This window comes from Pan paniscus, chromosome X, assembly GCF_029289425.2.
Source record: "Pan paniscus chromosome X, NHGRI_mPanPan1-v2.0_pri, whole genome shotgun sequence".
NCBI lineage: Eukaryota > Metazoa > Chordata > Mammalia > Primates > Hominidae > Pan > Pan paniscus.
In genome coordinates this window covers 8,874,295-8,900,158 of record NC_073272.2, presented here as the reverse complement: position 1 = coordinate 8,900,158, position 25,864 = coordinate 8,874,295, and the positions used below count along the sequence as shown (strand labels likewise).

Below are 25,864 nucleotides of genomic sequence, written 5' to 3'. Positions count from 1 at the left end.
TTCTTTTTTTATTAACCAAAAAAGCATTCCATAAATCTAAGCATAAAGCAATGTATGTACTGTTTTTTTGTGCCTGGATCCTCATATGTAAGAGGACAGTAATAACAGCTATCTAACAGATGTACAGTGAAGATTAAATAGACGAATCCACTGAAGCACTTAGAACCATGTCTGGGATCCATGAGACTCATCAACCACCACCCATATCCCTGCCTGTAACAACTGCATGTGGACCCAGACACTGCCCTCTTCTTCCCTTCAGTGTAATGGGATGTGCTACAGAGCTCACTTTGTCTCTGCCCCTGATGTGACAATGTGAACAGCTCTCCCTGATACAAGCTCTAATGGATGGCCTGTCTGATCCGGCTTTCTCTTAGTTACTGACCCGATGCATTTCCCTTGTCTGATAAAATGCCACCAGTGCCACTAGTGCCCTTTCCTGAATTATTTCAAGCTCTGACTTTCCCCAGCCTTTTCCTATAGTACTTGTCACCTTCATGCACATCAGTCTGAGAGGCACTAGACAAGGGTACTTTCAAACCTTGCTGCAGAATGCCTTCAGATTTTAACACACAGCCTACACTTTGCATTAACAGCATAGTTTACAACCTGACTTTGAAAGAAAAGCACAAGATGCAAGAATCTCATGAACTAATTAGAAATATTAAACACGAGTTGCATGGTATTATTTCAAAGGTTGATGAAATAGCGTGGCTTTAAATATTGTGTCATTGTTTGATATTTTGCTAAGACTAAGATCTGATCAACAGAACTAAAATATTGCATCTACTAGAGTACTACACAGGCACTATTTTAAAAAGTATTTCAAAAGTGACAAAGCTTATAGGGAATTCAAATAATATCTGATAAAAACATATTCATTGGAAAATTCAAAATTTTCAAATGCCATTAAAAACAACATCATCTTTCCATATGTGTAATATATTTTGAAATCTATTATCCTCATAGAATCCAGTGAAACAAAATACAATATTTCAAAAGAACCTCAATATTTAGTAATAGTCGTAATAATTATGTTTGTTGCTCAGATTAATCAACTCTGCATTTTCACTCATTTATACTAGAATTGCAGAATCACTTATAATCAATCCTGGGCCACAATTAATTGATGGTAGACTCCACTATATTTTTATCTTTAAGTTTATCTGACTTCCACCTTCACACAGCTGATAGCCTTTAAAGAATTAATGCACAGGACTTCTGTTTAAAACAGTACCAGTAAATCAAAGCATCTTTTTGAAATCCAAAGAACTATCATCTTTTTGAAATCCAAAGAACTATCATAAAATGTTTGCAGCTTGCACTGTGCACCTGGAAAAGCCGCAGACACTCCACACCAGCCCATGAAAGCAGCCAGGAGGGAGGCTGTACCCTGCAAAGCCATGGGGGCAGAGCTGCCCAAGGTCATGGGAGCCCACCTCTTGCATCAGCATAACCTGGATGTGAGACATGGAGTCAAAGGAGATGATTTTGGGGCTTTAAGATTTAATGACTGCCCTATTGGATTTCGGACTTGTATGGGGCCGGTAACCCCTTTGTTTTGGCCAATTTATCCCATTTGGAATGGGTGTGTATTTACCCAATGTCTGTATCCCCATTGTATGTAGGAAGTAACTAACTTGCTTTTGATTTCACAGGCTCATAGGCAGAAGGAACTCACCTTGTCTCAGATGAGACTTTGGACGTGGACTTTTGAGTTAATGCTGGAATGAGTTAGACTGTTGGGAAAGCATGATTGTGTTCTGAAATGTGAGGACGTGAGATTTGGGAGGGGCCAGAGGCAGAATGATATGGTTTGGCTGTGTCCCCACTGAAATCTCATCTTGAATTGTAGTTCCCATAATCACCACATGTCATGGGGGGGACCCAGTGAAAGGTAACTGAATCATGGGGGGTGGTTACCTCCATGCTGTTCTTGTGATAGTGAGTTCTCACGAGATCTGATGGTTTCATAAGGGACTTTTCCTCCCCTTTGCTCTGCACTGCTTCTTGCTGCCACCATGTGAAGAAGGACGTTTTTGCTTCCCCTTCCATCATGATTGTAAGTTTCCTGAGGCCTCCCCAGCTCTGTGGAACTGTGAGTCAACTAAACGTCTTTTCTTTATAAATTACCCAGTCTTGAGTATGTCTTTATTAGCAGCATGACAACGGACTAATATATTACCATTAATCCCTTAGGCCCTCCTCTGAGCTCTTATCTCAATTTTCTGTATTCAATGACAACGAGCAGAGTACCCATAGAGCAGCAGTTCCCAAACTTTTTGGCACCAGGGACTAAAAGACAATTTTTCCACAAACTGGGGGTGGCGGATGGTTTCGGATGATTCAAATACATTACATTCATTGTACACGTTATTCCTATTATTATTACATTCTAATATATAATAAAATAATTATACAACTCACCATAATGTAGGATCAGTGAGAGCCCTGAGCTAGTTTTCCTGCAACTAGACAGTTCCATCTGGGGGTAACAGGAGACAGAGACAGATCATCAGGCATAAGATTCACATAAGGAGCGCACAACCTAGATCCCTCGCATGTGCAGTTTACAATAGGGTTCTTGCTCTTATGAGAATCTAATGTGGCTGCTCATCTGACAGGAGGTGGTGCTCAGGTGGTAACGTGAGTAATGGAGAGAGGCCGTAAATATAGATGAAACTTTGCTCACTTGCCCTCCGCTCACTTCCTGCTTTGTGTCTCAGTTCCTAACAGGCCATGGACTGGTAGTGGTCTGTGGCCTGGGGGTGGGGACTCTCACCATAGAGGATTATGCAGGAAACTTATGGCCAGGCCCGAGTGGCTCATATGGTGCCAACATTACTATAAGGGAAACAGGAAAATATCATCTTGCTCAGCACTCACTGAGATGAATCTGTATATTTGAACCATGAGATAGTTTCTATTCCAAATGTAGCAACCATTGGGCCCTGCGCACTGGAGAATATGCATATCTTTGTAAATATGGTACTTTGTGTATTTATTTTTGCACCCATTGTTAAATTAGTATAAATATTGACAAGCAATTCAAAGTACCTATTTCTAAAAATATGTTCATTAACAATTTTACCTTTAGAAAAACACTACAATCCCCATGTATAATTTAGTTTCAAACCTTAGATACTCATATACTCAGTGAAGCAAATTTTATAGCCCAGACCTCAATATAAAAGTGACTGTGTTTGCTTATTGTGTAAAGTGTATGTAAGAAATTATACAATTTGCTACTCTGAAGATGTGATGTGTTTGCCAGGTAAGATAAACTTACCATGGCCAGGCGCAGTGGCTCACACCTGTAATCCCAGCACTTTGGGAGGCCAGGGTGGGTGGATCACCTGAGGTCAGGAGTTTGAGACCAGCCTGGCCAACATGATGAAACCCCATTTCTACTAAAAAATACAAAAATTAGCCAGGTGTGGTGGTGCACACCTATAGTCCCAGTGACTTGGGAGGCTGAAGTGGGAGAATCGCTTGAACCCAGAAGGTGGAGTTTGCAGTGAGCCAAGATTGCGCCACTGCACTCCAGCCTGGGCGACAGAGTGAGACTCCGTGAAAAAAAAAAAAAAAAAAAAAAGATACACTTACCAAAAAATCCTTTAGAGGATTTGAACTTAATGAGTAGAACCATTCTCAGAATGAACCCCCAGATTTGAGGGTCTCCTATATGGAAGGCCCATGAAGTTCTTAGAAAACTGATACATAGTTACATGGCAATGTTTCCTTTCCAGAAAGACATGGGTAGTTTTTAAGCTGCTTGCATTCTAACAAGGAAAGCTGATGTTTCCTTCATTGGAAAGGCTCCCATTAAAATAATACTCAACAAAGTAAAATATTGGTGTATTACAATTACTTTATTCAGATCTATTACACAAAGAGATGGTATTAAGCAACACTGGCTTGAGTGATATCTTGCAACACAGAACAGGTTCACGATGCCGGAAAACCAAGAATGCTCAGGGCCTCAGAAAGCTGAGCTCTAAAGACCCTGCACAGTCATGCTGTCCCAATAGGTTTCATGTTGTCATGGATGATGTCAAAGAAAAAAATTTTTCAATGCTACCTATTAAAGCACAGTAAGACTTTATTTAGGACCATCATGACAGGTACAGAGACCACAGCAATGGGGACTTGTAGTAGGGGAGAGAGACTGGACTCAGCTCTGAATACACCATGGAAAACTGGGGATTTATAGACAGGGAACAGGGTCAGGGGCAGTGGATGGAAGATTACCAAGAGGAAATATCAGGGAGCATTCATCTAAACCGACCTAACAGGATTCTAGCTGAAGGCAGGCCAGGTGACCAGACATCACCTGGGGGATGGTGGAGGCTGAGGAGCCTGATCAGATACTGAGGTTGAACAGATATGGGGGGGGTTAGGTGTTCTTGCTAAACTGACCTAATAGACTTCTTGCCAAAACTAGATTTTACAAGGAAGTGCCCAGATTGGGCCTGGGAGAAGGTTGAGGAGCTTGGCTAAAGTTTGGCCAAGTGGAGAATCTTTGTCCATGAAGCCTCAGATGGATGTGAGGTCCGTAGAGGTCAGACAGCTATGATTTAAGAGGTTTTGAGCATTTGCATCACACATCCCATTCTCTAGGCATTAAAGAGAAGGCAACAAGGCTTTAGCTTTTAGAAGTATCCATGTAATCAACACCTTTCCTCCCGGGCATGTCGGCTCCCTATGGCCACGCACTCTCCAGCAGCCTCTTTATGGACACTTTTTGTCATTTTATGAGAATAGCTCGATTGAATGAGAGCCGATCCTAGTCCCAATACCATGCCCTTCTCACTCCAACTTCTTACTGTTTCGGGGTTTGTTCTGATACTAGTTTGGTTTTCCGAAGGAATCCAGTTGAAACAAAGAGAAGAGAGAATAATACTTTTCAAATCAAATTTCTGCCCCAGGTATTTGTAGAGCAAAGCAGCTGCTTCACCAGGGTAGGATACCTTCCCCAGGGCCCAGTAAGACTTTCATGGGCCACAAAGGCAAAACATATTAAATATATTTTAATATATAAATATATAAAGTAAAAACATATTAACATACTATTTTATGACTATGTTGGTGCAAATACCAATATGATTTTCAATCCCCAATGTTCATTTCCTTTTCTTCTGATTATAAAATAAAACATTTTTGTAGGCCCCTTGAAAGGCCTTAGAGAGTGTGCCTTATGGGTAATAATCGGGCCTTTTCCCACTCTCGGATCATGGAGGTCGGAGCTATTTTATGTCTTATTCTTCTCTGCATTTCTCAGCCTCTCTCTTGAGCTAAGAAAGTTGACGAATCTTTGCAGAATTGGAACTTGTATTCCCCATTGCTTGACATCAAGTTGGAAATGTAGTAAACATTCCCCACATTGTTGAATTGAGTCACAATAGAAAGCAGGGTATTAGCGCACAGCATTTTTAATTGCCAAGGAAAATTTTATTTTAACTTTGCATTAACATATTCTAAATAATCCTTTCACTTAATGCAATCAGATTCCTGTGACAAGCCAAATACTTGTTTTTTTGTGTGTGTGTTTTTCCCCTTCACTTTTCATTGTATGCCCTTCAGAAAAATCTGAGAAGTGGGCTTCCATTTTTGAAAAACAGGACTTCCTTAGTACCATAGATACGTAGATTGCAATTTTGCTTTTCCTGCAGCATTACTGACCTTGTGAAATGATGCCTATGTATACGTCATTAATCTATTTGCTTAACTTTTAATATCTAGTAATGCTAGAAATACAAGAATTTTTTAAAAGAATTTGCTTAAAGCTTCAAAACTCACTAAGGTTTGGATATGCAACTCCACAGGTAATATGAATGAGATGCTTTGTAAACAAGCAGCCATGCCTTACAGCTCTGCAACAAACAAGCAAACAAACAACAAAACTATGCCTTAAAGAAGGTTTGCGAGGTTTCTCCTGGACAAAGGAATTCCAATTTCCTGTTTTACATTCAAATCAAAACTTTCAGATGGTAAATGGTTTGAAATTTAAGATGACTATAGTTACCACAAATCGACCTGATTTCCAAATGTCCTGAAATGTGATCTCAATTATTTTGAGGCACTTTTAAACTCAATGTATTTGCATCTAGAGATATACTTCATCCTTCATTTGCTATTGACATTTTACAGGTTAAATAACTGGTTCTAGACACAAATAGGCATTCATATAATCTATAAAGGCTCTTCAAGTTATTTAATCCTGCAGCATTCCCACATCATCAAGTGTTTTCAGAAAGTCTTACTTGCATTGAATATGTTAGACTTTGAGTAAACATTGTCATCTTATAGGATAAATTTATAATAGTGCCTTTAAATAGTTTCCACATGACAGCATCAGTAGCAATCCTAACACATCATCAGTAAGCTAGTACCCTCTCTAAGAATGTTTTCTAAAGCAAGAATACAGATTATCCCACAATTTCTGGAACGAGAAATCCAAGTTAAAAGGAAGAATCTTGTATGCTTTTCAGCTTTCAACAATTCTGGAGGTAGGGGGTAGGAATCACTTCTTTCTTCTCTTTTTTTTTTTTTTTTTTAGAAAGAGAAGCAAAATTAACGTTTGAAATAGAAGAACTTAAAGGGCAACTGGGGAAATGCTGTCGAATCCTCCCAGCCCAACAGTATGCCCCTCTTGCTCCAACTTCCCAGGGTTGTGGGTAGGGATAGAGAAATTATAGCCAACTTTCAGAAAGCCCAAGTCATGGCTAACATTCTCTGCAAACCGCTGTGTGGGTTACATTACAGGTGTCCCATTCATGGGCACTGTCTTGGAATTGAGCAAACTCTGGGCAAATAGAAGGTGGTCAGACAAGTCCACAAAAGAGATAAATGCATAAGCAGGTGGATGGCAGCTTCTCTCGATTTTGCCATAAAGGAATCCAATCACATTGTTGGGGAAAGTCTTATATCTGAAGAAATGATTGCACTTTACATTCCATAGGGGGCTTTCCTCAGGATGGGCTGGTGGTTTAGACTTTGAAACTATCTCCAGCTGTGCCACTACGAGGCCCTCTCCTAGGCGATCAGTTGCACATTTTCCCTGATTTACAGGGGCTTGGGGGAAATGGGATGAAAACAAAATCATGCATCTCATTGTGGATTGGAAGCACAGAAATTTCTCAGTCACAAAACCTGCATACATGACTGTTCTCTGATGACTAACTAGAACTAAAGGAAATTATGCTTATGTGTATAGATCATGGATTGCTTGTGAGTGATTTTTGTTCTCCTCCAAATATCAGAGACTTTCTAGGCCAATGATTCTGAATTACACTGGAAGAGATTCCATGAACCACAGCATCTCCACAGTGGGCTTTTAATTCAGAACTTCCATTCCCCAAAGAAAACAGTGGAATCCAAGAATTATACTACAAGTTATGGAATGGAAAGCAGTTCAGGAGAGATTTGCCTTGGGATTATTATTACTGTAAAATTTTGCAAAAAATCATTGTGCAAAAAATCTATTTGTGAGCTTCTACTGTATTTACTTAAATAGTGTTAAGCTTCTAGGTCCCTATTTTAGACATCTTAACCCTCTTGAGGAAAGAATATACTGTATGTGTGTGTGTGTATGTATGCATAACTATATATATGATGAAGAGCAAGCATTTGATATGTGTTTTAACTAATACCAGTAATAATGACTTGCCTTCCAATAACCAAAGTGGAACTTACCATCATCTATTATTCCTAAAGAAGATCTTTCATTCACCTTAAAGTTACTTATGTTTAGATGACTAAACTCTTTTTTATGTGATTGCCTTTTTATTATGCTGGTTATCGCATCACTGCAGATTATAGAGTAAATGGTAACTTATACTGTTGACATAGGTATTTGCTGAGGGGTGAGTTAAGGTACCTCCTGCACCCTTCTGTTTTAAGATTGCCTTCTGCACCTTTTTGTCATCTGCTTGCACTGGTGTGCCTTGTGAATGCCCCTCTATTCATTCTATTTCCATGAGTCCAAGACTCTGGCCACAGAAGGCATAAACCTACCATCTTCCTGTCTGTATACTACAGACCTTATCCCCCTCACCCCTCCAGTTGAGTAGCTGTTGAGCTCTGGCCCAAGCCTTCAGGTGATAAAATGGAGAATCAGTCCAAATCCAAGGTGTAGATGGAGTTATGTTTCCCCAGTGCCACTCTCAGGCGTGTTTGTAGTGAAGATGGTGAGCTTTGCCACATGCGTCTGTCTGGTCCCCAGGCACTGCTAGCGGCTCAGTCTCTTATCCTGTTTTTCTCTATCACACTGGCAAGACAGGCCGGTGGAAGGACAGCACAGCTGAAGCCAGGGCTTCCAAAGAAAGTTGTTCCATGAAAACTGATCGGGCACCTCTGGCAGGGTCTGGGTGTGTCTGTCCGCAGCTTCCTGCATGACTTTGAGGATTTCATAAAACCGGGGCTCGGATGCTGGAGTTAGTGGGTTTCTCTCTCTGGGATCCTTGGAAATATCAAAGAGTAAAGGTGGGTCGTGATGGGTGACATAACTCCCGAAACAGAAGCACACGTGTGTGGCAAAGCATCCGTTGGAACCCACGGGGTTGAAGTTGGGGGTGAAGAAAAAGGCCTTCCAGATGGATGTGCCTGTGGTTTAAAAGGATGGAAACGGCATTAGGTATGAAGCATCCTTGTATGTACCACAAATGAAAAAGTGATGCGGAAATTATGCTGCCATGTGCTTTAAGAAGGTGAAGATATCATAAGTCTGCAGACACAATGTTAATATGTACAGGAGAGATTATGAAGCCACACATAGACGCCCACACACACAGCCAGCAGGAACAGCGTCAAACTTGGTAGGACCACAGTTAACAGTTTATTTTCTCAGTTTCCAGAAAGTCCAAAAAATGCGAATCAAGAATTAAATGAACTTTGGGAGGCCGAGACAGATAGACCACTTGAGGTCAGGAGTTCGAGACCAGCCTGGCCAACATGGCGAAACCCCGTCTCTGCTAAAAAATACAAAAATTAGCCAGGTGTTGTGGCAGATCCCTGTAATCCCAGCTACTCAGGAAGCTGAGGCAAAAGAATCACTTGAACCTGGGAGGTGGTGGTTGCAGTGAGCTGAGATTGTGCCACTGCACTCCAGCCTGGGCGACAGAATGAGACTCTGTCTCAAAAAAAAAAAAAAAAAAAAGAATTAAATGAGGGCCGAGTGCAGCGGCTCATGCCTGTAATGTCAGCACTTTGGGAGGCCGAGGTGGAAGAATCACTTGAGCCTTGAGCCTAGGTAGGGGTTTGAGACCAGCCTGGGCAACACAGTTAAAGCCCATCTCTATAAGAAATTTAAAAAAAAAAAAAAAAAAAAGCTGGGTATGGTGGCACGTGTCTGTAGTCCCAGCTACTCCAGAGGCTAAGGCAGGAGGATTGTGTGAACCTAGGCAGTTGAAACCGCAGTGAGCTATGATCATGCCACTGCACTCCAGCCTGGGTGGCAGAGCAAGACCCCGTCTCAAAAAAACAAAACAAAACAAAAAACAAACCCACAAAAATAAACAAACAAAAATAAAAAAGAATTAAATGAAGCTAGAAGTGATGGTGAGGAGGGATTACAAATGGGGAATGGAAATGATCTTTTGGCGATGAAGGAGATGTTCCGAAAGTAGACTGCTCAACTCTATACATTTTCTAAAAATCTTTAAATTAGAATATAATGGCATGCAACGTATACCTTTAAAAGCTGCTAGGAATTCCAAATTAGGGGAATTCATCAACACCAGAATAGGATGGTTAGTTTTTAAAATGTAAGTTCTGTATTTCAATAAACTCCAAAATATTGAAATTGCTAGGAAAAACTAATTCACAAACAAATGAATAATTATGAAATAATTGATTCATTTCCTACTTATCGGACAATGTTATCATTTTCTGAGGAGCTGACTGCTCTCAAACACCTTCTAAGAGAGGCCTAAACATGTTTCATGGGTAGGCAAAATGTAGCAGATAAAAACAGAGAATTAAAATGCATGAACCGACTAGAATCAGGTGCAGAACGGGAATGCCCTTACAGCTTTTACATAAAACCAAAGAGGCATTCCTCCTAGGAAGCCCTCCACCCCTGTGTAAGTCATCCCGATCATTTGTGCATATAATGGCATGTGTGACTTTTGTAATTATAGGCATTTCATGATCAACTGATCAAAATGCAAAACTGATTAATGCAATCGGTTTAAACCAACAGTCACTAGGGCATGTGTTGTCCCCAAATCGCCCCTAACCTTGGACAAGGTTAGTGATGGGAAAAGTCAGCCTCTTTGTGTGTGTGGGTTTTTTTAAAGCTGAGAAAGACAGGGAAAGCAAGGTGAATACGTTTAGATGAATATATTAAAGAAGATTCATAATGAGACGCCTGCAGTCTGTGGCATAGCTGATTCTGCGAGAGCAGGACATGACATCTGTGCACTTTACATGGGCTCAGTGCACCTGCTTCAGAAAGATAAGGTCAAGCTGACACACAGACACGCCAGGCTGCAGGAAGAATTCCAGGACTTGGTTACCATCTCCAGCAGGGTTTAAAAAGGCAGCAAGTAACCTTAAGATGCTTCCCATCCACTCGTCTCATCCCACACTTTCTTCCAGGGTATGAGAAATTTCCTTCAGAAGCCTTTTTGGAGACAGGCTGACAGAGCCTGCCATTTGCAGCCACTTAGAATCCTTCATCAGGGTCAGCCGAGAGAGAAAGTAGGCACACAGAGAAGCGAGCCAGGAAGCCTCTCTTGCTCGTGCTCCCAATGATGCAAATCTAGAGGGCGTTTTGAACTTGACATTCGAGTCAAGCCTCTTTGTGTTTAAAACCCCAGGAGAATACAGGCTCCTGGAATAAATTCATGTAAAGAGCCTGTATTTTCCACTTGCTTTTGAAAGCCACTCAAATGATCCTGTCATTACTACTAGAGCACAATCCTCCCCAGGTGTGAGCTGGAAGATCAGATTGACATCAGGCCCAGTCAAGAGATGCAGGCACCCCGGCCTGGGAATGGCAGTGGTGTTGCTGGGTAGTTCAGACAAGTGTAGAACTAAGAATTAATTATGCTAAAGAATTATTTAGCATGCTCTGGGGTTGCTTGCCTTTTTATCCTTTCATTTGGATTTTTAAAAACTTTTCATAAAAAGGTAGATTGCTTAGTCTCTGTGCTGTTTCTCTGGACCACTTTAGATTTACTGAAAAGAGAGAACTAGAACTGCACTTTTTATTGTACAGTGGCTCACAAGGTAACAACCCCGACTTTGGAAGCTTGTTCTATTATTCACCAGGAACCCAGCAACTGACATCTCCAAAGGTGTCATTTCAAAGATAAATAGCACAGCTCAGTCACCAGATAAAACAGAAGGCACCTGGCAGAGTCATCTTCTTTTGTTTAATTTATATTTTCAATTTGTATTTTCTAGAGACAGGGTCTTGCATTATCGCTCAGGCTGGAGTGCAGTGGTATGATCATAGCTCACTATAGTCTTGAACTCCTGGGCTCAAGCAATCCTCCTGCCTCAGCCTCCTAAGTAGCTGGGACCACAGGTGTATGCCACCAGGCCCAGCTATATTTTAAATTTTTTTGTAGAGATGGAGTGTCTCCATGTTGCCCAGGCTGGTCTCGAACTCCTGGGCTCAAGCAATCCTCCTGCCTTGGCCTCCCAAAGCACTGGGATTACAGGTGTGAGCCACCATGCCCAGCATCATCTTATATTTTTCATAGGTATATTTAGTCCTGTATTCCAAAATTATCTTGATAACATACTTCATCCTGAGTATCCTCATATACTAGAAAAATGTTAAATTTTTAAAAAATGTTTATTCACTACTGTATTTTAAAAATTATCATCAACTGCTCTGATAAAAGACTGTTTCTCCCTCACCACTGAAAACGATAAATATTTTGACCAAACTGGGAACTTAGACTCATTTATAACTGAGATCCAATGACCTGGAAAAGGAATGATTAAATTTGGTATAAAGAATGCAGGGAAATTAAAGTGGACAGTTTTTTTTTTTTTACTTGTTTAAGTAGTCTAAGTAGTGGTGAGGACAATAATTCTACTGAGATTTTAAAAATCCTCCCCCAAATTAAGAAAATGAATTGTCACAAGTGATGGTCAAAGATATCAATGACATATGATATAGCACTGTTATGTCACTGTGCTAGAACAAAATGCTTAGGAAATCATCACCCATCTGGTGAAATATATTTTTATATAAAATCACCACTAAACAATGTGACTCAACTCATGAGAGAAGAAAGTTTATTGTCATTTGACAAAAAGGCAAATAGAATTGAAGTGAGAAAAAGTTGATGCCCAAGCCAGAAACTGATTCAACATCCTCCACATAGGATCCTAAAACAGCTATCTTATTAAAAATAAACTAAGCTGTGAACAAAGAGAAATAAAGAGGTATCTGGGTTCCCTGGGATTGCCTGGGGACCACAGGGGCTTCTGACCCTGGAACAGAAGAGACGTTGTGATTTCTATTACTTCGCATTACAGCGACTCAGCCACGGGAAGTGGGAGCCCTGGCACGGAAGCCCCGAAAATGAGCACATGTGCTCCCCAAGAACAAAAATAGAGAGGGCGCAAACCAGAACTTTCGTTATGTACTAAAATATTTTTTAAAATCAATATTAGTATCTAGCACAAGCTCCCTCTTAACGTCTTGGAGTCGGGTTGTGGCAGGCCAGGTCTCACTAACGCAGGCCTCCATGACATCTGTTTCGGCACTGACCGAGTGGTAAAGTTACTATTAAAAGCTGAAAGAGCCAGTGTCCTCATACAAAGGCTGGAATGGAACAAAAGCCCATCAGGAGTTTTGCCCAGGCCTCTCCTGGGCCTTGAAGCATGACATGATAACGAAGGATTCTTAACAGGACTCGTTTAGGATTAAACAAGTTTTACTGGGGGTCTGAAGAAACTCCCCAGACCTCCACAAACAAGTTTACTGGAGATCTGAAGGAACTCCCCAAACCTCCATGATTTAGCAGGAGACAAGATAAGGGTAATCACCCCAGCACCTGGACCCATTTAGATTAAGCCAATTTACTGGGGCTCCAGAGGAAGGTCTTCAGGACTCAGATCTTGGTTATAGATTAAAAGAAGTTCATCACTTATATCTTTAGATGAATGCACACTTACACATAGACTTATAGCTTAGAAGATATATAAGCTCCAGAAAACTGCAATTTTGAGTTGGTCTGGGCAATATTTTCCAGGCCTTCTCCCTGTAACCGGTTACAGAAATAAAAACTCTCTTTCTCCCCAGTTCATCTGCATCTTTTTGTTGGGCTGCGAGAAATAGCAGTCCTACCCTCGGTTTGGCCCAGGAACAGGGTCATGCTACATCGCCTACAAATTTTAACAACGTCCTCGAAGGCCTCATTCTGTCTTTATCCCAAGGGCCCCAAGTGCTTCTGGCTTCTCATAGTGACGCAAGCCTCTCACATCTTGCATTCTGAATTCTCTACTTAGAGCAGTCACAACAGTCCATAACACAGCTCGGCACAGTCCAGACCCCAGGACACTCATTTCCAGGCCTCTCTGAATGTTTAAACTGCTGTCTTGCAGAAGTCTCAGAGCCATCACGTGAGACAAAACAAAACCAGGTCTGGAAAGCCTGTTCGGCACAAGTAAAGACACTGCGCGCATGATAGATACTCAGAGGCATCACACAACGTGAGTGTGCCCTTAAGGCCCCTGCTTCTAACCCACAGCGGCTAAAGCAAGGTGCCCCCAACCTGGAACTCTGAGGCCACAAAAACAAGACTACACCTCCTTTTTGGGGATAATAAACCCTGAGTAATTCAAGCGCTCCAGAACACCTTCCAGCTTCCTTGAAGTCAGAAAGGCCGCATGGCCCATTCTGGCCAAACGTGAGCAGTATGTGGTATGTCTTTTCCCAGCCACAGCACAGAGGAGCTGTCTCTTCTGCTGGTGACACTCGAGATGATGGGGCCTCTGTCAGGGTGGTCCATGACAAATGGATGGCAGAACCTTCTCCTCCTAGACCCCCACCTTCCCACCATGACAGGCACTGAACACAGTTATCTCCTGAACCTCTGGCCGTGTCGGAAGACACATTTTGTGGTCATAGCTGCAGTGGGGCAGACTTGCTACTGATACCTGGTAGGGAGAGGCCACGGATGCTGCTCCACAGTCTAGAATCCACAGGGCAGCCTCCAGCACAGAGAATGATCTGGCCCCAGATGTCAATAGTACCCAGGTTGACAAGCTCTGTTCTACAGCAAGAGTGAGAATAAATGTTTGCTGGGCTGAGCCCCTGAAATGTCAGGGCTAATGGTTATCATAGCACAAATTCGCCACTCCCTACACATGAACCCTCTGAGAGCTAAACTATAAAATAAGACAAACTTTATTTTTGATAAAATGAGCCAGAAGCTGGACTGAGACAGACAATCCTCACAAGTCCCAAGGCTTGGTGATAAACTGCATGAATGAATGAACAGCTCTAAAGGACAGGAAAGGCACCAAAGATCCATAGGCAGTATAGAAAAAGCAGAGACAGGTAGAGTTGCTGTGCTCTTCCAGGACAAATATGATGGAGAAGGGGTGGTGCCAGGGGCCCGAAGACTCTCTTGTTCTAGGATGATAGCAATGTCTTTAGAAAAGAGCATTTGCCTTTCTTAGCCTGATGCTGTGTGAGACTTGCATAGACAGAGGAGTCCCGGGAGGGGCGGGGGCTGCCGGCGGTAGGCGGGGAAGAGAGAGAGAGAATGCACTAGCTAGAGGGCAGGTGCTTCGGCCAAGGTTTTTCCTGCCACTGACTTGATTAAGGGCGTAGCTCTGAGCATCAATAGTTTAGGTTCAACCCCGAGCTCTGCAATTTCTTACATATGTGATGCTGGGCATAGCTGCTCTCACCTCTCTGTGTCCCAGTCTGCTCCTCTGTTAAATGTTCATAATAATAGTTCTTCCCTGGTAGCATTGCTTTGAGGATTAAAAATTGGTTCCTATATGTGATGCTGTCAGAAGGAGGCTGGGTCTATAGTAGAGACTATACATGAGTTAGCTGTGAACAGAAAGCTGCAGCCAATTTACGCAAGAAACAATTCAGTTTCCATCTGCCCTTCAATCTGTTGCTACTGTAATACATGTCGTAAGACATTTTTTTTCTGCTAAGGATTCTTAAAGTATATGGAAAACTATTAATAAATCTACATGGTTTCAACACAGTGGCTCTTAATGTATCACTCAGATTTAAACTTCCCTTGATGAATGATGTTCAACTGGTAGTTTTGGCGAGATTTATTTTGGGTGCTAGGAAGACTGCATGTATATATCATAGAAGGTATACACAGATATTTTGGGTTTTCAGTCTTGGCAGCATGTACCTCTGTTGCCATCTTGAAGTTCCTCAAGAACCATTTCACATACTGTTCCATTTTTCCATTGTGAGGAACCCCCACACAAAGAACCCTAGGCCTGCCCCCTCAGTAAGTTTACAGAAAAGTTAATGTCATCCACTGAACTGATGTCTGAAAACCCATCCCATGGTGCCCTCCTACTCCTGCGATCCACCTAAAAAATTGTTCCATACATTACCCTAGTCACATCCAGACACCCCACACTAATGCCTCAAATCTTTTCTTACACCCAAAGATTTTACAGTGTGTCCATACCTGAGCCTCCATAGATCATGTGTCTTCTAACTTAATACATGCACACTCACCAAAAGCATCTTGGCCCCAAGCTCTGTTTCTGACCCCTGAGGTTCACTGCCATCTGTTTACCATAGCACAAACCCCCTAACTATTCAGCCCTTGGCTGATATATAATCGATGACAGTAGATAAGTTCTGCCTGCTTCCTGCAGCTGGCAGTACCGGAGCTCACGAAACGACAACAGTGAGAAGGATGAGGAAGCAGCTCTGGTGGCTGGGTGCATCTGTTTCACAGCCAGCCAATTTGAGAGCAACACAAGCTTTCCCAACTGATGCCTGAGTATTTGAGGACAAAATACTCCCTTTTACCAAGCCTTGGGTTTTGCATATTAAGGGACAGAAATATATAACCTGGAACAAAGTGGGTGTAGGATGTATATGAGACTCTTCCCTCACTTTCCCTTCCTTGCCTCCATATTGATATTCTAGCTGTCCTTCAAAGCCCTGCTGTGTTCTCCTCCATGCACCCATCTGAATTCCCAGCTGGAAGTCACCAGTCTTCCTCTGTTCCTCTCACCACTTTTCATCACTCAGTCAACACTTGAGGTCTCCAATTCTCTGGCTGGATTATTTCCTCTCTGAAGGCAGGGACTATATCTCCCACATCTCCTAAATGTGTAGTGCCTAGTATCTTAGATAGAATAGAGGCCCAATAAAAAATTGTTGGGGCCAGGCACAGTGGCCCTCACCTGTAATCCCAGCACTTTGGGAGGCGGAGGCGGGGTGGATCACCTGTGGTCAGGAGTTGAAGACCAGCCTGGCCAACATGGTGAAACCCCGTCTCTACTAAAAATATAAAAACTAGCTGGGCGTGGTGGTGGGCGCCCGTAATCCCAGCTACTCGGGAGGCTGGCACAGGAGAATCGCTTGAACCTGGAGGTGGAGTTTGCAGTGAGCCGAGATCGTGCCATTGCATGTCAGCCTGGGCGACAAGAGCAAAACTCCATCTCAAAAAAAAAAAATTGTTGGATAAATTTAAAAAAAAAAGAGATGATGGTTATTAGGAGGAAGGGATGGAAAGAGAGGGGAGGAACCAGCTGTCATTATGAAATCCAGGGTGAGCAGACAAGAAGCCAAATACACTCCACAGTCCCCTCGGGACCTACCCGGAGCATCCTGCCTGAAATCACACAATGGCTCTGCACCATCTCCAGCCTGAAGGACCAACAGACTACTGTGAGGCACTGGAGATTACTGTCTGATCATGGCAGATAACGGAGTGAGGAAGGCAGAGAGCTTGGAAGTACATTTGCTTTGGGATTGCTTGGTGTCAAAAATGGGCAGTCATCAGGAATTGTGCAGGGGGCATAAGTCATTTGGCCCCCAGGAAAGAACATTCATGGAGAGGGAGGAGGGCAGCTGAGAGGACGAGGACCAGGCATGGAGCCAGTGGAAGGAGTATGAGACCTGATGATGCCAAGGATGTCCACATTTGGGGAATAAGAGGATGTGGATGAATCGTGGACTCAGTGTATGGGGGCACAGAGATGTCCAGATACACGGTTAGGTGGAGGAATCATGATTTATAATTGTGAGTAAAAGAACATATTGTCTTAGGGGAAGACATTTCGATTAATGGGAGACAGACTCAAAAGCAAATGGTGTTGGTTGCAAATCCCAACTTGGCCATCAACTTTGCAACTGTATGCCAGTAATGCAACCTTCTACCTCTCTGTCTCCCCATCTATAATTGGGAAAAATAACACTGGGAGGAGAGATAGCTAGCTGATCCGCCAGCCTCCCACAGTCATTGAGTGTTCCTCTGGGTACCTGAACACCCGTAACAAAACTCTCCTTTGCAGCCTCCTGTGAAGCTAGGTGTGAACAGGTGACCAACTTCTGGCCTCTGAGAAGAGTCTGACTATCTTCCTTGGGAAGTAGTAGCCATGCACTTTTTTCTTCTCATCTTTCCCATCCGTCCCGCCATTGTATGCGTTTAGGGTAGACACAACCATCATTCACCATGAAGATGAAGCTGTCACATTCTACAGGAGGTGGAAAAGCCGCTTGAAAGATTCTGCACCCCAGAGATTTTGTGGACCATTCGCCTCTGGATGTCACCCATGAGATGGAGATATAAACTTCTCTCTAATGTAAACTACTGTTTTTTTTTTATTGTTTTTTGTTACAGCCAAATCTGAAACTAATATAATCATAATCTCTTCTAATGAGATATCAAATACAATGTTCTTGACAAACTGTCCGGCAGACAGTAAATATGCAACAAACATCAGTGTTTACTGTCATCAAGCATGTCTTCAAAAGATACATAATGATCACAAAAAGAGATGACAAATTTCAAGAACATGAGATTAACAAACGGAAACGTCTATAACCACCTACAAAACATTTTTGTACAGAAGATACGAAAGTAAGGAAGACACAAAAAATTGCTAAATATTGCATGCCCTGGTTAGAACTAAAATGTCTATTTAGAAAACACCAGGTCTGAGAGCATATGAAAGCAAATCTGGTGGGGGGTTAGAGACATAAGCAGACATTTCGGGAGAACTGAGAGACACCCCGTGTTGAAGTCAGGGAAAAGAGATGTGCAAAATACTGTAGAAAATCAATGAAACGGTAGGACGGAGAATGCAAGGGGAAAAGATCAGAAGTGACCCCTGGCAAAAATATCAGAATAAGCTGGGTGCCAAGCTTAGATGGAAGAGGGCATTTGATCATTCAGCCACACCAAGTTTTTTGGTGCTTTTTTTTTTTTTTTTGTATTCAAGAAAGAAAATTCAATTTTGATTTACTTTGTTTCTATAAGGAAGTAAGTTTGCATTGTAGCAAATTATCAAAAGTAATGACCAGGAATTTTTCTTCCACAGTATTAGTGTAATCTTAGATCAGACATACTACAACTTTGGTTGAAAAGTGAACGTTTATCTCAAATATTGTCTGATACTGTCCATAAGGTAATATGAAGTTCCATAAGAAAATATATGTTTAATAGGCTATGTTGGAAAACACAAAATCTATTTATGTGGTGATTTTTTTCCACTATTGGAAATGACTGTTAGGGGAAGTTAAGCTGTTACTGATGTGTCTAGATGATAATGATATAAAATAAATTTAATAAAAAATTAAAAGTTCAATGAAATCTTTTCTAACCTCATAAATCACTCCTTTTCCTAGATCTCCAAAGCAAATTCTGTTCATCCCAGGACACCATCATCCTGTGTTGCTACAATTACAAGTACAAATGTTGTACCTTGTACTGGGCTTCACAGGCACATGAGTGAAATAATAGCTGCATGCCTGAACTATTAAAAGCTTGTGGCAATGCAGCATTTGAAGTGTTCACAGAGAAAATAAATCCTAAGACTTAAAAGTTATCCTCGAAATGGTTTACATATATGTGCTTTTTCTTAATTGCTACAACAGTTACAGAGTAGGATGAAAATATGTCCTTTCATAAGGTCAGCTGAAACACAGGATAGATCCTGGTGAGCTTAAATTTGGAAATGCTGCATCTCACATTAGGTCAGCTTCAGCCTTCGATATTTCATTTCTGACACTTTAGATCCTAATTCTGAGGATCAGATGAGGAAGGGCATCTGACAAGTACTCACCAAAATTACTAGTGATGATGAAAGCCAAGTGCTGCCTTTCTGATGCTGTTAACTCATAAGTGGCTGTTATGAGAATTTCTTCTCTTTTATTAGGTGTGTTTTAGAGGCAAAATTAATTTTTTAATTAAATGAAAATGCTAGACAGTGAGCCATGCGAGCATTTTTCTTTATGTTACCACGGTAAGCTGGTTTTGATTTTAAACCATTACTGAGCTCTTATTTTGAAATGAAGGTATCTTTCAGAAAGCCGGAAAGGAACACATTCCTTTGGAATGAATTCCATTACCCTATGGCTGTTTGCTGTAATTTTATTTAATTATTTACTTTTTATTGATGCATATTCAATGTATGTATTTTCAGGGTACCTGTGATCATTTGAAACACTCATATAACCAAATCAGGGAAATTGGGATATCCATCACCAGTTAACATTAATTGATTGTATATTTCACAATAGCTAGAAGAGAATCATTCAAATGTTCCTAGTATTGTCATTTTTAAAATAAAGCTTTATTTATTTATTTTTTGTTGTTGGGAAAAAGTTTCCAACAAACTTGAATAGAAAATGGAGCCAGGATTTATGAAACTCTGCTAGTCCAATGTGAGGATGTCTACATCCTTCTCCTAGGGAAAGAATGGTATTGGTGCCCCGTTCCCCTAAGTAATTTTTATAGCTTCATGGAGATCCCGTTTCTGACTAAAGTGTGACATTTTAAATAAATGTGACTTTTTTGTCTACATGATGCTAAGATTCCATATATGTCTGTACAAAACGCTTTAAGCTGTTAATTATGTACTATATTGCATTGCATTCTAGAATATATCTACAGCTATCCCATGGATTTTGGTATGACCAGCTGGTTTGGGGACTCTCCATTAATGTGAATATTTATCTCACAGACTACAGTCATCAGCTTAAAAATCCTGGAGCCAAGTATCCACCTACCCTCTAAGATCAATTCCATCCATAAAATCAAGTTGTCATTGTGGTGAATTTTTAATAACATTAATTCATATGTCAAACATTAAAGCCAAAATTTTTCATACCCATTGAATGGTAAATTTTAACTCAAAATTCTTATTTTAGTGCAAGAAAAGTTATCCATGTTATAATCATGCTTTCATGAGTTCTTATAAAATGTAATAGGAATAATGATATCAGATCATAATTAAATTATGTCATTCAATTTACTGAGACAACTAAATTATAGCGAAGACATTATATATAAATTTTAAAAGAGATTCATGTTTTAAAAGGGTGGAAATGAAATCCTAGCATTAAGTTTTTTGAAAATCAGTATTTCATGAGTTTGGAATTATAACATTTAATCCTCTAAGTAATCAAGACAAATGGTAAACTGCATCTTAAAAACATCTGCAGTCAGTTCTACTGATACCAACAAACTGTTGTTAATCTAGGGCTCTGAGGGAGAAAGGCAACCTGTATTTGTTGTGTTTGCCAATTGCCGTGGTGTAAACACCCACAACACAGCCAAATGAAAACAGACAATGGTTTAACAACAAGCTGGCAAGATTTCTGAACGATCAGGAGCTGATTCCAGCATACCACTGCCTGCTACTAAACCCTAATACTACATTTCTTTTTTTCTATTTTCTAATAAAGTATTCTGAGGTCAGGCGACAACCCTCTTATCCCTAAGATTCATGGAATATGTTCCACAGTCTAGTGATTATTGACAAGCTCCTACCAAAGTCTATCTGAGATGACCTATGCAATCACACTCAACTATTACTAGTTTAAGATCTGTCTTCCCCAGGTGACAGAAAGCTCCATATGGATGAGAGTCACGTTTTCCTTACGCATCCCTGTATTCCCAGCACATTGTACAGCTAGCAGTGCCTCATGCTCTAAAATGTAAGCTACTTTTCAGCAGGGAACTTTGTCTGTTTTGCTCACTGACAGATGCCAGCGCTAAGACGATATGTTCCACACAGTAGGTGCTCAATACATATTTCTAGGAAAAATGAATAGATAAAATACAAAATGACTAAACATGAAGCCATACACAAAAGCCAAGACAGCAAATATGGTTGCTGAGTTTCAGATAGCATCTGAAAAATAAATCATAAATGATTCATAAACGTCTTGTTTTCCTGAGGTCCTTTATCTCGATAAATGATTCTAGCCTTCAGATACTGTGATTTCTCCTTTTTTTGTTACCAGTTCAAGGCAGAAGAGATGAAGGAATTGCATTCAGAGTCTAAGAAGCAAATTTTATCCCGGGGCCAGTTGCCTATCAGAAACTGGGTCTTGTTTTTCTCACTCCTATTTTCTGTCTCTTCCTGTCCCCTTTCTCTTTACTCCTCCACATAATGTGTTCCTCCAGCCTCTGATCCAATATGTTCCTTCCCGCTTCTCTAACTGGGGATTTGGCTCTATTAAAATACAATTTTGCAAGGTTCAGGACATGATACAGACTTATTCGAACATGCAGTAGTCACAGAAACTTTGTTCTTCACATTTCTTGCCGGCTCCATATAAAAAGAAATTAAGAGTCCTTGAGCTCTCATTTATTACAAAGCTCAGAAGTTGATGCTATAAACTGATCTAAAAAAGAAGGAGTATTCTTATGGAAACTAGGAATTGTGGCCACATGGATGAGATATGTGAATAAAATGCTTCCAGAAGTAAAATCGCAAGCCCATGTTTCTGTTGTTTTTTTGTCTTCTAGAACATATCATGAGAAAACTGCCAGACTTAAAGGAGAAACTCTGAAGCATAAACCTGGTGTGATTTCTGTGGCTAATAGAAAGGTTGTAATTTCATGGAAAAGTTGTAAAAATAAAAGAGAGGCTGTTCTTTAAATGATAAGTCTTGGGTAAATTGGCTAGGTGAGTGGGGAAGAGACAAAGATTTGTTGGAAAATGGAATGGAATCATCCTAAGTTTAAGAAGAAGTTAGCAACTAGGAGGTTATTACACACCCCTCCTTTCGGGCGGGTGGGGGGGCAGTCCTAGGTTCTAGAAGCAGAGCTCCAAAGCCCCTTAGAGAAAAGGGGAATTTCATTTTACCTCCAAAGAAGGAACTGAAAGTCCAGCCTCAACAGGTACCTCTAGAACATACAATAATTGTGTAAATTGCTCACCACTTACCATTGACTGCCAGGTATCTTAGTGATAGGAATATTACTGTAATTCTAAGTTTCACGCTACCTGACTTCAAACTATACTACAAGGCTACAGTAACCAAAACAGCATGGTACTGGTACCAAAACAGAGACATAGACCAATGGAACAGAACAGAGTCCTCAGAAATAAGACCACACAACTATAACTATCTGATCTTTGACAAACCTGACAAAAACAAGAAATGGGGAAAGGATTCCCTATTTAACAAATGGTGCTGGGAAAACTGGCTAGCCATATGGAGAAAGCTGAAACTGGATCCCTTCCTTACACCTTATACAAAAATCAATTCAAGATGGATTAAAGACTTAAATGGTAGACCTAAAACCATAAAAACCCTAGAAGAAAACCTAGGCAATACCATTCAGGACACAGGCATGGGCAGGGACTTCACGTCTAAAACACCAAAAGCAATGGCAACAAAAGACAAAATTGACAAATGGGATCTAATTAAACTAAAGAGCTTCTGCACAACAAAAGAAACTACCATCAGAGTGAACAGGCAACCTACAGAATGGGAGAAAATTTTTGCCATCTACTCATCTGACAAAGGGCTAATATCCAGAATCTACAAAGAACTCAAACACATTTACAAGAAAAAAACAAACAACCCCATCAAAAAGTGGGCAAAGGACATGAACAGACACTTCTCAAAAGAAGACATTTATGCAGCCAAAAGACACATGAAAAAATGTTCATTATCACTGGCCATCAGAGAAATGCAAATCAAAACCACAATGAGATACCATCTCACACCAGTTAGAATGGCAATCATTACAAAGTCAGGAAACAACAGGTGCTGGAGAGGATGTGGAGAAATAGGAACACTTTTACACTGTTGGCGGGAATGTAAACTAGTTCAACCATTGTGGAAGACAGTGTGGCGATTCCTCAGGGATCTAGAACTAGAAATACCATTTGATCCAGCCATACCATTACTGGGTATATACCCAAAGGAATATAAACCATGCTGCTATAAAGACACATGCACAAGTATGTTTATTGTGGCACTATTCACACTAGCAAAGACTTGGAACCAATCCAATTGTCCAACAATGATAGACTGGATTAAGAAAATGTGGCACGTATACACCATGGAATACTATGCAGCCATAAAAAATCAACAACCACACCTAAGATTATAAACCATTTGTTCCTGTATGCTAATTGGAAATGCCACTATAAAACAAGTATTAGAAAACCCACAAGATATCCTGTTCAATTGCACAATTAAAAGAAGCCCCAGTTCAGAAAATGAGATAGAACTGAAGAACATTTTAACTTTGCTTTAAATATCTAAATGTAGCAAATATGCATGACGCACAAAATACAGATGCAGTGAGTCACGATCCATCATCTTTAGGCTGGGAAAGTAAGTCAGATAAACATTTAAATGCTCTTCATTCCTTCTCTAGCCTTTAGTGGCTTGCTAGAAGAGTGAGGGGCATGTTTTGAGGACATGCAGAGGAGGTGGCATTTCAGCAGGGCCTGGGGGGCATTGAGGAGTACCCTCCAAGAAGGATGAGGCAAGACATCCTTCCAGGAGAAGAGCCTGCAAGTGTAAGCACAGCAATGCACAGAGCACAGGGGCTGCTTTCTTCAGTGTGAGAGGAGTGCTAGGAAGTGAAGCTGGGCAGCTGTGCATGCAATAAAGCAACCGGCCACAGCGCCCTGTTGAGAACAGGGAGCTTTCTCTGCTGGGATAGAGAAGCTGTGGGTGGTGTTCAGGTGGGTGAATGACATGGCCTTCTGATGTCCTCCTACCTGGACAACTATGTGACCAGAAGGAAAAGAGAGGAGGAGGAGGGAAAAGAGGACAAAGCAAAGCATGGGCGCACATTGAGGCACCTGTTGGCCTCCATTGAGCAGAGCCACCTTTTTACCCTTTAGTTTTATCTATTCCCATGGCATAGGTTGCACGGAGCATGAGGAGCGTGGAAAGGTCTGTTTACTCACTGTTCTGAGGGTGCCAGCGCACAGCATTTAAGTAGGCGTTGCAGTAATGGAAGAGAAACTCATGATCGGAGCGTTGGCTTTTTCCTTCAAGCAGGGGCATCAGATCACGTCCATCAATGATCCTGTGGGATAAACAGCCAGGCATCAAGAGGTGAATCAGTCCTGTGTTCTCAAATGTCCTTCTGAACCAATAAGAGCATGAGGGAGCTCCAGTCGTAATTAATACAAAGAAGACTGACCCCACCTGGGTGCCCTGTGCAACACACTGATCCCAGCTCTGTCTGTGCATTATCTCATTACATCTGCAAAGAGCACCATGAGCTGGAAGTACTGTCATCCCCATTGCACAGATAAGAAAACAGAGGCACAGAAAGGTTAAGTAATTTGCCCAAGGTCATGGGACGAGTAAGAACTGATGGGATTGAAATCCAGCTGATGTGGCATTCATACCCTTATTCTTCCTCTTGCTTCTCCAAAACACAATTTTCTGTCTATTGCCTGATCAAAGGGAAAGCTTTATTCATGACATACAGGCCTGCTGAAAAGATGGGCACCTGACAATTTGGGATTAAAATAAAAAGATACTATACTGCATGAGGCAACTTGGATTCGTAGACTGCAATGAATGCAAATTTCTCCTTAGAATGAATTAATGTATATATAATAATAATGATACCATTAAATAACCAGGGAACGGATTATTCCCAAATGAAAATATATCTCCTCTACTACTGGGTATCTAACTAGGCCAAGAAAATAAGACATATGCAGTTGGTGATGAGCAAAATAAGATTATTTATAGTTTGAAGAAAGGAATAAGGTATAAAATTGTGTTTTGCATTAAACATAAATTAACAGCTACATGAGAAATTGAAGCCATGATACCATTAGGCCATTGCCATCAAAATGAGAGGCAGATAACTATTTTGAAAGGGTGAGTGTTTAACTTGAGGATTTTCTTTCTCTGATTAAAAACACTACATCCCTGCCATCTCTTGTTACAAGGCATTTAGAAACTGGAAGTTTGACGTGGCTGTACAATTTTGGTAAGTGTGCTTAAGAGGTCCTATGTCCCTTGAGCTTTCTCCCATGGTTTCTTTTGTTGTCACTAAAAACCCATAATGTAATTATAGCCTTGTTGTTAGCACTTCTCCGGTCTCAACCCTTGTTATTAATCATGCACTCTGCAGAAGTCTGCAGACTGAAAATATTCTATTATCATAAGTAAAAATAAGAACAAAAGACTGGCTTGGCTCACTTCCCAAACCAAGGTTCCTGTGAACCACGAGGGGAAGAAAAAGAAACACCGTAGAGAGAGTTCTATTGAGACACAGCGTGTGCCCTGAAATACTGTTTCCATCCCGAAATGGCAGTCATTGTGCGTGGTTCTTTTCAAATTCCTTTCAAGAAAGACTCAGGCCTTTATGAGATCCCAAATAAAGCTGAAAGGAAGGAAGAAGTAAGAGAGGAAGTGGGCAGGCATGAGAATTAGACCAGGAAAAGC

At 41.1% G+C, this 25,864-nt stretch overlaps 1 protein-coding gene across 2 annotated transcripts in view; it reads right to left on the bottom strand.

Annotated features, from left to right (window-relative positions):
- Window positions 1-3,853: 3,853 nt before the first annotated feature.
- Window positions 3,854-25,864, bottom strand: part of STS (steroid sulfatase) — a 216,293-nt gene continuing 194,282 nt past the window's right edge. For both annotated transcript variants that reach the window (XM_055106639.3, XM_034951335.3), the window contains exons 10-11: window positions 24,361-24,482; window positions 3,854-8,604 (exon numbers count right to left, since the gene is read on the bottom strand). In XM_055106639.3, coding sequence (XP_054962614.1) covers window positions 8,231-8,604; window positions 24,361-24,482 — 496 coding nt within the window. In that variant the 3' untranslated portion in view covers window positions 3,854-8,230. The remainder of the gene's footprint in view (window positions 8,605-24,360; window positions 24,483-25,864) is intronic.